The sequence below is a fragment of the Clupea harengus genome, chromosome 18, assembly GCF_900700415.2.
Source record: "Clupea harengus chromosome 18, Ch_v2.0.2, whole genome shotgun sequence".
Lineage (NCBI taxonomy): Eukaryota > Metazoa > Chordata > Actinopteri > Clupeiformes > Clupeidae > Clupea > Clupea harengus.
The window spans coordinates 19,475,580-19,488,079 of record NC_045169.1 but is presented as its reverse complement, the minus strand read 5'-3'; the positions used below and the strand labels follow the sequence as shown (position 1 = coordinate 19,488,079).

At 43.7% G+C, this 12,500-nt stretch overlaps 1 protein-coding gene across 4 annotated transcripts in view; it reads right to left on the bottom strand.

Annotated features, from left to right (window-relative positions):
- si:dkey-172j4.3 (diacylglycerol kinase eta) overlaps positions 1-5,193 on the bottom strand; it is a 102,553-nt gene extending 97,360 nt beyond the window's left edge. Inside the window, exons 1-2 of one of the 4 annotated variants that reach the window (XM_031585424.2) lie at positions 4,999-5,193; positions 3,446-3,694 (exon numbers count right to left, since the gene is read on the bottom strand). In XM_031585424.2, the coding sequence (XP_031441284.1) occupies positions 3,446-3,634 (189 nt within the window). In that variant the 5' untranslated portion in view covers positions 3,635-3,694; positions 4,999-5,193. The remainder of the gene's footprint in view (positions 1-3,445; positions 3,695-4,998) is intronic. The other 3 variants (XM_031585423.2, XM_031585426.2, XM_031585427.2) reach the window with 3 other exon arrangements.
- Between the last annotated feature and the right edge of the window lie 7,307 nt (positions 5,194-12,500).

Here is a 12,500-nt window from a genome sequence, read left to right as displayed (position 1 = left end):
ATGTATACGTGTGTGTGGGGGAGACTAATTCTAAATTCTACTGTATATTCTCTCAAGGGAGCAGGGGAACGGTTAGCAGTGTGTGTGTGTGTGTGTGTGTGTGTGTGTGTGTGTGTGTGTGTGTGTGTGTGTGTGTGTGTCAGGCGCCTGGCTTGCTACAAGTTGTGATAATGAATTAATTGAATCCGGTTCAAACGACATGCCACGCTTGAGAATCACTGATGGTGCCATTTCAATGACCATGCAAACACCAGGGGGGAAGCTTCTAATGGAAAGGAGGAAGAGAGCATATGTTGTGTCTGTTTGTTGACACGATGGTATAAACGCACACACACATGCACACACATGCACACACACACACACACACACACACACACACACACACACACACACACTACCATGCACGCACATATACACACATAAAATACTGTCATACACACAGAGACACACACACATAAAAGAAACACACATACATAAAACACTCACACACACGCACACATATAAAACACACTCTCTCACACACACACACACACACGCACACTCCTACTCACTCCCCCCCCCCACAGTAAGAGTGTCCAATCCGCCTGTCGTTGCAGCAGGCTCTAAATCCCTGCTTCACTGAGCAGGTTAATCTGGATCACATGACTGCAGGTAAACAACAGTGAAAATACCCACTGCAACACACGGCGTCTGGGGCAGACGGTCAGCTCACATGCAGCCACAGCCAAATTATTCAGCATCACCCAGTAGCCCTACCTGCAGGGTCGGGTCTCCGTGCCCAGCAACATGGGCTACACCATCAGTACAATACACGGGACCCTACCATAATACATCAAATGTCTACTCTACCCCAACATAACCTCTCAGTTGGAGGACAGGATGTGGTCTTTAAATGCGGTACTCTCCTTTCCTGTGTAATAATAGTAAAAACATTATGTGTATTGCTTCATATATCACACAGTGCTTTCCATTCACACAGTGTTGCTTTACGAATCCAATACGTGGCATTTAAATCTGATGGTAGCACATTTGTTAACATAATAAGATGGCTTATCATGTGCAGTGTTGTCTATGGACTGAGAACTGTATAGTAGAGGCTCTGGTTAACCCTCTAAAGAGCTGCTATCGATTTACTTCGAACTTAAGACGACATTGGCACAAAAGTCTTCATACTTTTTAATGTACTGTACTAATACATAATATTAAAACTTTTTGTTTTTCTCTCTTTTTTATAGTTGTATGTCTGTTATTTTATATGGAACTTGGCGTCTGAAATAAAGATTTTTATATATATATGTCCCTAGTGTTAACATCCCTAAATTAGGTCTATTACACTGTGGTAGTGGTACACTGGTAGTGTAAACATAGACTGAGGTATTTAAGATCACTTTAGAGTAGACAGTGTGGATGGGTAGGGCCAGTGTGAGGTGACAGTGTGGATGGGTAGGGCCAGTGTGAGGTGACAGTGTGGATGGGTAGGGCCAGTGTGAGGTGACAGTGTGGATGGGTAGGGCCAGTGTGAGGTGACAGTGTGGATGGGTAGGGCCAGTGTGAGGTGACAGTGTGGATGGGTAGGGCCAGTGTGAGGTGACAGTGTGGATGGGTAGGGCCAGTGTGAGGTGACAGTGTGGATGGGTAGGGCCAGTGTGAGGTGACAGTGTGGATGGGTAGGGCCAGTGTGAGGTGACAGTGTGGATGGGTAGGGCCAGTGTGAGGTAGACAGTGTGGATGGGTAGGGCCAGTGTGTACCAATGTGAAAATGGTGAGAATAAGAGAGAGAGGGGTAGAAAGACAGTAGACAGAACGAGAGAGGTGTAGAAAGAAGGGCGGATAGAGAGGAAAGGAGAGGAGAGGAGAGAGAGAGAGAAAGAGAGGAGAGCCAAGGCATAGAGGACAGAGAGCGTGTGAGAGGACGATATGAGAGAGGATAACAAGGGGGAGGATGAGAAAAGAAGGGATGGAGCGAGAGATAGGACGGAGGCAGATAGAGAGAGGATAGTGTGAGAGCGACGTCTAAAGGACGCCATGATTTAATTAGCATCAGGTCTAATTAGCCTAGCAAGGTGATTCCATGCCACTGGAGCTTATTAGTGACATGGCCTGATATCCCAGCCTGGCAGAAACAGTGTATCCGAGCTAACCACAAAAGGCGGATAAACAATTGGTTTGAGAGACTCAGGGCCACATAACCCACATAATCCCTGACCTCTCCCTCCTCTGAAGTTTCATTTGATTGGCTAAAAAGCATTACTAGACACAAAACAAACAATGGGACTTGTGACAAGAGAAAAACAAACACTGGCAGCCAATCAGGGAGCTCGTGCGTTTGGAATGGCTTGCGCGGTGAACGTTTCGTTGCTGACATTTTAACGATTTCACACCGTGGTGATACATGCGAGGTTATTTGCACAAGCAAAACAGTTGGTCCCCTTCAAATACTCAGGAGAATGCTGTGGAAAGTCCTCACGGGGAAAAGAAACACACATAAGAAACATTTAGAAGTTGATTGTAACCCAAAATAAAAAATACTAATTTGACCTATTAAAATTCAAACGAGCTCAAACACTCGGGCTGAACCGGATGTACGCTAGCCTTTTTAGGATTCCACGGGCATGAGAAAGGGGGACTGAAGACACAGGAGAGAGTAGCATACGTCTTGGCTGTAATCAGAGAGACTGGGGCACACATCCAGGACACCCGAGCCACAGGTCCAATAGCCAATACAGTCAAAACACGCAGCAGAAAGACCACATACAACTCCTAGAGTATCAATACATGGCTACTCTGCGCATGCGATTTCAAGTAACAGCTTTAGCGCAGTAAACTCGTTTAAAAGCTATTTGGGCTACAGTGAAACATCAACCTGAAAACAGATAAAGGCAAAGCATGTTCTCTCATACACTCACTCTCTCTCACACACACACACATCTACCCTTAGTTTTATCAGGAACAAAAAGCTGATATTGACACAAAAGAACAAATGACATTGCCATATTCGATATGCAGTATGTCGCTGTGATATATCTGTGATCAATACCAAATGGCTGAAATGGGGGAACAGGTTACCCAGGCACTGTCTACTGTAAACACGGCGCTGCTTCCGTGGCAATACTTTCGTATTTGTAGGTGATAACGTTACTATGCTTGTCATACATTCACGACACATACACTGGAGGAAACGAAGAAAGCATGCGCACGAGTGGTAAAAGACTTCAATGAACAGGCGCTCCAAAGTTTTCAAGTTCTGACACAACTGCAGGTCCATTCTATCTCGAAGACTTATACTAGACCTGTAGGCTACATTCAAATCAGTGACAAGTGTGTGTGTGTGTGTGTGTGTGTACCAGAAAGCTTGTGGAGGTCGTGAATAAAGAGTGTGGTAACCAGTCGCCGTGATTGGTATAACTGAATGAGCACTGCTTCTCTTCGTCGAGTCACCACTTACCTTTGCCCGAATCTGACCGGAGGTCGACACTTTACGTATGAGTTTGTGTGAAGCCTCCTCTGGTTCCCCGTCGCTGTCCGATGACTCGTCGCCGGCCTCCGCGTGGGTGAGCCGGTCGGAGTCCGGAGAGGAGAGGGACTCCTGGGTCTCACGGACGTATAGGACATTGGGGTTTAGCTTCGAAGCCATGGCCGGTGGTAAGATGACCCGCTCAGACTTTGCTGGGCCGGTCAATCACGCAAGCCGTTTCTGAAAACAGATATAAACAAAAAGCCTCTCACACTCACTGAAGATGACCACAGTCTTACTTCCTTAGAGTATATGTTGCGTATGGAGGCCACGTTGGACAACTTCAGAAATTACTTGACAGCACTGTTATCAGTTCCTCTTTATGCTCACTGCAGTGTTGGTGGCGTGGTGGCGTGACACTTGTTTATTGCGCTCAGTCAAAGATTCAAACAGGGCAAAGTTAAAACACAACTCACTGCTGGAGAACCCAGATAAAAACACAAACCTGTTGAACTTCATGGCAGATTTATAAATCGAACCTAAAGTTTTTGGTGGGTTAAAATAGGCTGCCTGGGGATGATATCGCAGGGCACAACAACCTTTATGTATTTACTGATATCTTTAGAAATTGTCTGAATTCGTACCGATGTCTACAGTATCAATAATTCATTAAATCTCTTAGGCTACTTTACCGCTTAGCACTGGATGCTTGGCCACTAACACATTACCGTTCAGCTATTAGCATCACAATCTAGCTTTCGTGGTGCTTGTGGTAATGAAAAAAATACTCTTGCAATACTGTAATGAAGCTATCGATTAACTAATCCATGTTACAAATGAGGTGTCTATGAGGAACACACTGTCAACCAATCTGTAAGGTTGTGCAGAATGGACTTATACACCATTGAGGTGACTGACTATAACGGATGTCAGCGTACAGCCTACTGTAGCGCCTTCAGTAACTTCAGTACCTGTTATAGCCTGGTGTTTCTCATACATGGCTTTGCGTCTCTTCGCTGCCGGGAGAGTATAGCCTACTGTTGCTATCATGTGGGCTGCTCGACCTTCTCACAACGTTCAGTGCAATTCTACGTGTGGATTTCAATAGCCAAATCGTTAAAGCAAATGTACAAACAAATTAAATCGGAGGCGTGAATGTTGCAGCGATTTCGTAATTTTGTGACTCAGCAACTGCCTACAGTTCGCTAATGGCATCAAGACACAACAGGCAGTCCTGTACTCCAATGCATAATAATGACATGGTGTTTTCCATACATGTTACACGACGACGTGACCAATGCTATGTATTCAGTTCGCATTCTTTCATTCATATATCCATACATTCACTTGTTCATTCATTCATTTGATCGCGCGTTTGTTTCGTGGCTTCCCGGTGGCTCTCGGCCATCGCTGAGCAACCACGGACAAATGCGAAACGAGAGTAGCACAGTCTCACACTAGTAGGCTACAAACTAATCCTTCGAAATATTAAATTTGGCAGACGCCCACTTCTCATGCACAATAGGGAGGGGGTCTCTGTTTACCTTAGTAGGGGGGCTCGCTTGCTTTGCGGTGCTGTCCTGTCCCGGTGTCTTGTTGCTTTACCCTGGTCGGCACTGCTGCGTGGCTGGACACTATCAAATCTCCGATTCTCTCGCAGACACGCTTACGCATAGCATCGGATCGGATTTGAATCAGATGGGAGGGGTAGCGTCTCTCTTTCGCTCTCTCTCTCTCTCTCCCTCTCTCTCTCTCTCTCTCTCTCCCACACTCGCCCTCTCTCTCTCACACACACACGTATACACGCGCGCGCGTAATGCAGTAAGTTAAATTGCAAATTGAATCTAAGCGATGTTTAATTGTCTGTTGTGTTTAACTGCCAAGGTTGCATGGATTATCTAGGTTTTTTTATTGATCACAAATAAATCCGTTTCACGCTGTTAATACATACAACTTGATTTATTATTTATTTTTTTGCCATTGTCTTTTAGTATTTAGACATATGACATTTACGGAAGTGGTAGTTTATCAAGAGGTCACTGGACCTACATATTCAAAATTTCCGAAAACTTAAATAGCATGTGATTGAACAACTTGTACATAGTCAAGCCAAGTGTTATGACTGCAGCCACTGGGTATGGCTCATGGTAAATTCCCACAACTGTAAGACACTCTATCATATCAACGTTTCAGATAACGTAAGAATAAGTGTCTTAGAAGGAGGCATCAAGGGACTTTCAGGAAATGTTCCACCTAGCTTCACAAACGCTCTCTTGTCCCCTAATGGCAAAACAGCAGGGTACTATAAACATACTCTATCTATGTATCTATCTTATTGAAGTAATTTCTTTTTAATTCCTGGATAAGAGAAGACTTATACTAGACCTGTAGGCTACATTCTAAAAAATAAATGTATCCCTTCAAAACGTCCCACAATATGTAAATAAATAAATACACATCAAGTATTCGCACACATTTAAAGATATAGTCTACTTCTTTTATAGTAACAGTACAGTAACTACTGCTACATGTCATCAACATTGGTAGTCAGCATTGATACATCGCTAAACTATTTGGACCTATAGGTTAACAGAACATGTGTAATCCTCGGCGTAAATTCAGTCCTCAGAGACGTATTGCTTTCCTTATTTCTTTATTTGTTTGGGGGGCGCCGGGGTGTCTGTCGTTAACATATCGCATCCATTGTACAGATTCCTTAATGAAGGTAAAGTATTGGATATTTAGGTAAGCGTTATCATTGCTTTTTTTATTAACCTGACCAGGTCTTACTTCTCATTTCTAGGTTCATCTTGGTGGGGCTTTCCCTGTGCGTCCCCGTCGACACACTGGGTTTATTCCTCATCACCACAGTCATAGTTTTTTAGAATCAGTAATCAGGGCTATACGGTCCGTGGGCTGATATATGAGAAATAACAAATGCATATATGTTTGGATTGTCGAAAAACATATACCTGTAGGAAAGTTTTTAAAATCAATTTGGCTCTTTGTTTTCCTTATATGCGCAGAATCACCGTTAATCACTGCAATATACTCTGTTTCAGACGTTTGACTATGGACCAAATGCTGTTTCAGAATGCCTATAGCTACCGTGTGGCACGTTGCTGCCACCCAATGGAGGCGCAACCAAACCAATTATATATGAACCGCAGTTTGTGGATAACGGACGCGCATTTTGATGTGTTTTAATATATATACACATCTTAACAACGTTAACCTTCTACGACGACATTTTCAGCTCCTTTCTAGTGTAGCGTTGTCATCAAGGTCACGCATAACTCTTGTTTTTTAGCAGCATTTCAATGATTCATAACAAAACATGCAAAACTGGTCCAATCCGAATTTGTATCTGATGGTGACAGTAATTAACAGCTCCTGTTTTTTCTCCCGGCAGACTGGGGCTAATCCAATCTAATCCTTCCAGGCTCCCGGTGAGAATCGACATTGCAAATCGCCGCAGAGCATCGCAATTCAGGCGGGGGCGCGCAATGCGGGCTCCCGCATAGCCAGACGAGACAAGTCAGCGGCGGTTATCTGTGCTTGACAGTCTTTCCGGAGGCTAACGTCAAATTCCCTCCCCCAACACACACACGCAGATCATAGCTGTCACACACACATACAGACATCATAGCGGCCATACATACACACACTCACATTATGGCGAACGCACACACATACATCAAATGGCTGTCATGTCCAACGGAAGAGAGCATATCTGCAAAGAGTGAATATGCTGGGATTCGGGATGAAAACTGTTTCCACACAAAGATTCCACAATACAATGAAAGAAAGAAAAAAATAGACCAAAGACAGCAACTACTGAACCTCTTGAAATACCCTCATGGCCAGTTGCCATGAGAACATCACTGTCGAAAGATCCACTTCTGATCTTGCAGGGGAAACTGGAGAGGTGTTGGTATGGTGAGGAATGACAAAGACTATACCTGTCCAGTGAGTGGATCAGTCATCATTGACAACAAACAGCAAACTGGAAAACATCTGGTCCTGGTTTGCACTAGAACAGGGCCGTATGGGTGCTCAAGATTCGGTTTTGAAGTCAGTTGCAGTGGGTGTGAAACAGTAAATGAACTTTGTAGCTGGCATGGACATTAACTTCACAGAGCTTCCAATAATGGCCTCAGCTCTTACCAAAAACACCATCTCCAAAGATAAAACAAACTTTTTAGACAGAAACGAAGAAAAAGGAAAAACTTTCTCCCTAAGGTGGTACACTTCTATTACGGGGCTCTGTCTTCTATTGCTTGAAGTGAATGTGTGTCTGGTCTAATTGGGTAATTATTGATTCATGGTTAAATCACACGAGGCTCAGGCCAATAGATATTAAATCTCAGTCATGACTGTTGTCAGTGTGTGAAATCTTCTCTTTAGAAGTTTAGATCTTTTAGTTCAATCTAAGATTGTTTCTATGGTCACCTTTAAACAGAAACCCTGTGGAATCTTTCTGTGGAATATGAGGACCTTGAAGAACCTTTTTATGGAATATGGGGATCACGAAGAACCTTTTTATGGAGTAAAAAGACCTTTTTATAGAGTATGAGGACATTGAAGAACCTTTTTATGGAGTAAGAGGGTTGATCGAGTGTCATTCCTGGATACCCTACTATTATGCAACTCAGAACTGGAGTGTGAAAAGTTCTGACCCATGAGATGTGATCAGGTCTGACTGGAGAACATCATCTGTCCTCTCCCCCACCTCTGTCCTTTCATATGTCCCTTCATCTCTCACTGTTCCTGTCAAGGCTCACCTCATCTTGCTCTGCCTTTCTTCCCCTCTTTCTCACTTTCTCTCTCTCGCTCGCTCCTTCGTGCTCCCTCCCTCTCACTCATTCGCTCACTCTCTCTCTCTCTCTCGCTCCTTTGCTCTCTCTCTCTCTCACTCACTCATTCGCGCTCTCTCTCTCTCTCTTGCTTGCTCCTTTGCTCTCTCTCTCTCTCGTTCGCTATTTCTCTCTCTCTCTCACTCTCTCTCTCTCCATACATACTTGTTGTCTCTCCCTTTTAACTTCAAACCATTTCCCCAAACGCGACAGGGGTGGGGCAGAGGAAGGGGTGTCTATTTTTATGCCCCCTGTCTCCCTGTCTCTGCAGAGCCTAACGCAACATGACAGGCCAGTGTGGTTGAGTGTGGCTCACGGTTAGACCACTGAACCGCACTCTTGCCATCTGAAAGCTCAACCCAGCACCTCTCTCTCTCGCTGATCTCTCAGTTAGCAATGTAAACACCATCCAGTGTTAGCTCAAGGGTCCACCTTTGTGTCCACTTGCACCCCCCCTCGAAAAAAATAGACTACCCCTACCGGGCTTGGATAAAAAAAAATATGTGACAAAGCGTTTCCGTGTTCCTTTTATAGAGCAGCAGAAGTCCTGTGTCACAGGAGGTGTTGGAAAGGACCCGAGGCCATGATGGAGTTTGGTGAGGTCAGCGGAGAGAGGGATAACCAGAGTGAGGTGCTGTATTTTGGAACTGTGCCCGTAGGCAGAGGACCAGGGTTCAGAGGTCAAAAACTGTTTGCCCATGAGGTGGAGACGAGGCTGAGTTGTTTGGCCACAAGCAGATGTGGCGCACACACACACACACACACACACACACACACACACACACACACACACACACACACACACACACACACACACAGACACACACACAGACACAGAGAGAGAGAGAGCGAGAGAGAGACATACAGACACACACACACACAGACACACACACACACACACACACACACACACAGAGAGAGAGAGAGAGAGAGACATACAGACACACACACACACACACACACACACACACACACAGACATACAGACACACACACACCCACAGAGAGAGAGACATACAGACACATACACTCAACGACACACACATACATACAGTGGGGAAAATAAGTATTTGAACCCCTATCGATTTCGCAAGTTTGACCACTTGCAAAGAAATGTGTGATCTATAATTGTAATAGTAGGTGTATTTTAACAGTGAGAAACAGAATATCAACAAAAAAATCCAGAAAACTGCATTTTATAACATTTATGACCTAATTTGCATTTGATGCAGAAAATAAGTATTTGAACCCCTAGCAAAACATGACTTAGTACTTGGTGGAATAACCCTTGTTGGCAAGCACAGACGTCAGACTTTTCTTGTACCAGGTTTACCAGGTTTACACACATCTCAGGAGGGATTTTGGTCCACTCCTCTTTGCAGATCCTTTCCAAATCCTTAAGGTTGCGTTTTCAATGGGAGGGAATGAGGGAATGAGGTTCAAGCCCAATATTCCACGTTACATGGCCCCATCCATAGTCCCCTCGATGCAGTGGAGTCGTCCTGTACCCCTGGCAGAGAAACAGCCCCAAAGCATAATGTTTCCACCTCCATGCTTGACGGTGGGGATGGTGTCATATTCAGCATTCTTCCCCCTCCAAACGCGGCAAGTCGAGTTGATGCCAAAGAGCTTGATTTTGGTCTCATCTGACCACATCCTGTCTCCCAATCCTCCTTAGAATTATTTAAGTGTTCATTGGCAAACTTCAGACGGCCCTGTACATGTGCTTCCTTGAGCAGGGGGACCTTGCGAGTGCTGCAGTACTTCAAACCATTACGGCGTAGTGTGTTGCCAATGGTTTTCTTGGTGACTGTGGTCCCAGCTGCCTTGAGATCATTCACAAGCTCCCCCTGTGTAGTTCTGGGGTTATTCTGCACCTTTCGGATGATCACCGATACCGCACGAGGGGATATCTTGCATGGAGCCCCAGACCTAGAGCGATTGACAGTTGTTTGGTGTTGCTTCCATTAACGAATAATCGCACAAATAGTTGTCTGCTTCTCACCAAGCTGCTTGCCGATGGTTTTGTAACCCATTCCAGCCTTGTGCAGGTCTACAATCTTATCTCTGATGTCCTTGGTCAACTCTTTGGTCTTGCCCATGGTGGTGAGGTTGAAGGTGTGAAGTATGATTCTTTGGACAGGTTTCTTTTATACGCGTCACCAGCTGAGATCAGGTGTACCTTGTTAGGCCTAATGAGGACTAATCTGTGTGCTTCTTGGGCACATAACTGGTCATTGGGAGCCAGAATTCTGGCTGTTTGCTTGGGGGTTCAAATACTTATTTTCTGCATCAAATACAAATAAAGTCATAAATGTTATAAAATGCAGTTTTCTGGATTTGTTTGTTGATATTCTATTTCTAACGTGTTAAAATACACCTACCATTACAATTATAGATCACACATTTCTTTGCAAGTGGCCAAACTTGCGAAATCGGCAGGGGTTCAAATACTTCTTTACCCCACTGTACATACATACATACATATTCATAATACACTTATACAGAAGCACACACAAATGTACAGACAACACACATACACTCACACATGGAATACATACACCTACATACACACACAAACACTCTCACACACACATTTTCACACGTTCTCTTGTTTGAATTTGCACCTCTCATCTGCCAATCAAAAAGTAATCGAAAGTAATCAAATGTTATAAGTTACATTGCTTTGATGAAGTAATTAAAATAGTTATATTACTTATTACATTTTTAACAGGGTAACTACTAATCTGTAACCGATTACATTTCAAAAGTAACCTTCTCAATCCTGCACACACACACATATAAAGGAAGAGGAGTTGAGGGGGAGAAGAAAAGAGAAGAAAGAAAGACAGAAGAAAAGAAGGGCTGTTCAATACGTCATTTACAGAGAAGCTCTTTCATAACATGTTGAGTAAACATTGCCACAAAGGTCAAAATGTAATTGTTTCTTCAATTCAATAAAAACAAAGGTCTCTCTCTCTCTCTCTCTCTCTCCCTGCCTCTCTCTTTTTTCTTTGTTGGTTGAAGCTTTAAAGATGTAATGTAAAACAGATATTTTTGTAATAAAGGGTTTCTAAAATTAAAACTCTCTCTCTCTCTCTTTCCGTCTATCTGACACTTGCTTTTGGTGTTTCTATTCACACTCTCAAATTCATATTTCATAGTCCCCCTCTTTATGCAACACGACAGCCATTCAAATGCACCCAAACACATATTGTACATACATTAAGCAGTTGGCTAATATGGGGCAAGAAAACAAAGACAGACATCTATGTGCCGAGGAGGTAACTGAATGATCCTAATATTATAAATATTACATTATAATAAAATATTATATTATAATACAATATGTTTTTATATTTCTACAGACTTTTCCCTATAAAGGAAAGACAGTAGAGGGGCTGAGCTGTTGTCAAGGCCAATGTCACAGAAGTAGGAAGATGCCAGCTCTGTGTTTGCATGACAGAATGTGAGCTTTACATCTTAAATCCACTGCCTGGCTTTGTGTACTGGGAAAGCTTTTAAGGATCAGTGTGCTCTGTGTGTGTGTGTGTCTGTGTGTGTGTGTGAGAGTGAGAGAGAGAGTTTGTGGTTTTTTTTTCTTTCTATTCCTGTGTATTTTTTTCTGTGTTTATGCACCTGTACATGTATGTGTTTGTGTGTATGAATGTGGTGTGTGTGTGTGTGTGTATGAATGTGGTGTGTGTGTGTGTGTATGTATGAATGTGAGTGTGTTTGTGTGTGTGTGTGTGTGGTGTGTGTGTGTGTGTGTGTGTGAATGTGAATGTGAGTGTGTGCACATTCATTGTGTCTTTCTTTGCACGGTACGTGTTTTTCTGTGTGTATGGGTTTGTACATTTGTGTGTCTACCTCCGTGTGTGTATGTGTGTGTGTGAGAGAGAGAGAGAGCGAGTGAAATTTCACACACAACTGAAGGTGGCCTCTCTCTCTCTCCTCCTCCTCCTACACTCTGCCTGTTCTGTTCTGTTCTGTGTTGTCAATACCACTGCATCAATCTGCCAGTCGTTTAACTTGACCCGGCAATCATTATCCCACCATCATCATTACAGGCTCCTCAATTAGACCCAATGAGAGCTGAATGCATTGCACCCAGTGGGTGAGGCCGAGCTCGTGAACACACACTCACATTCACACACACACACACACACACACACACACACACACACACAC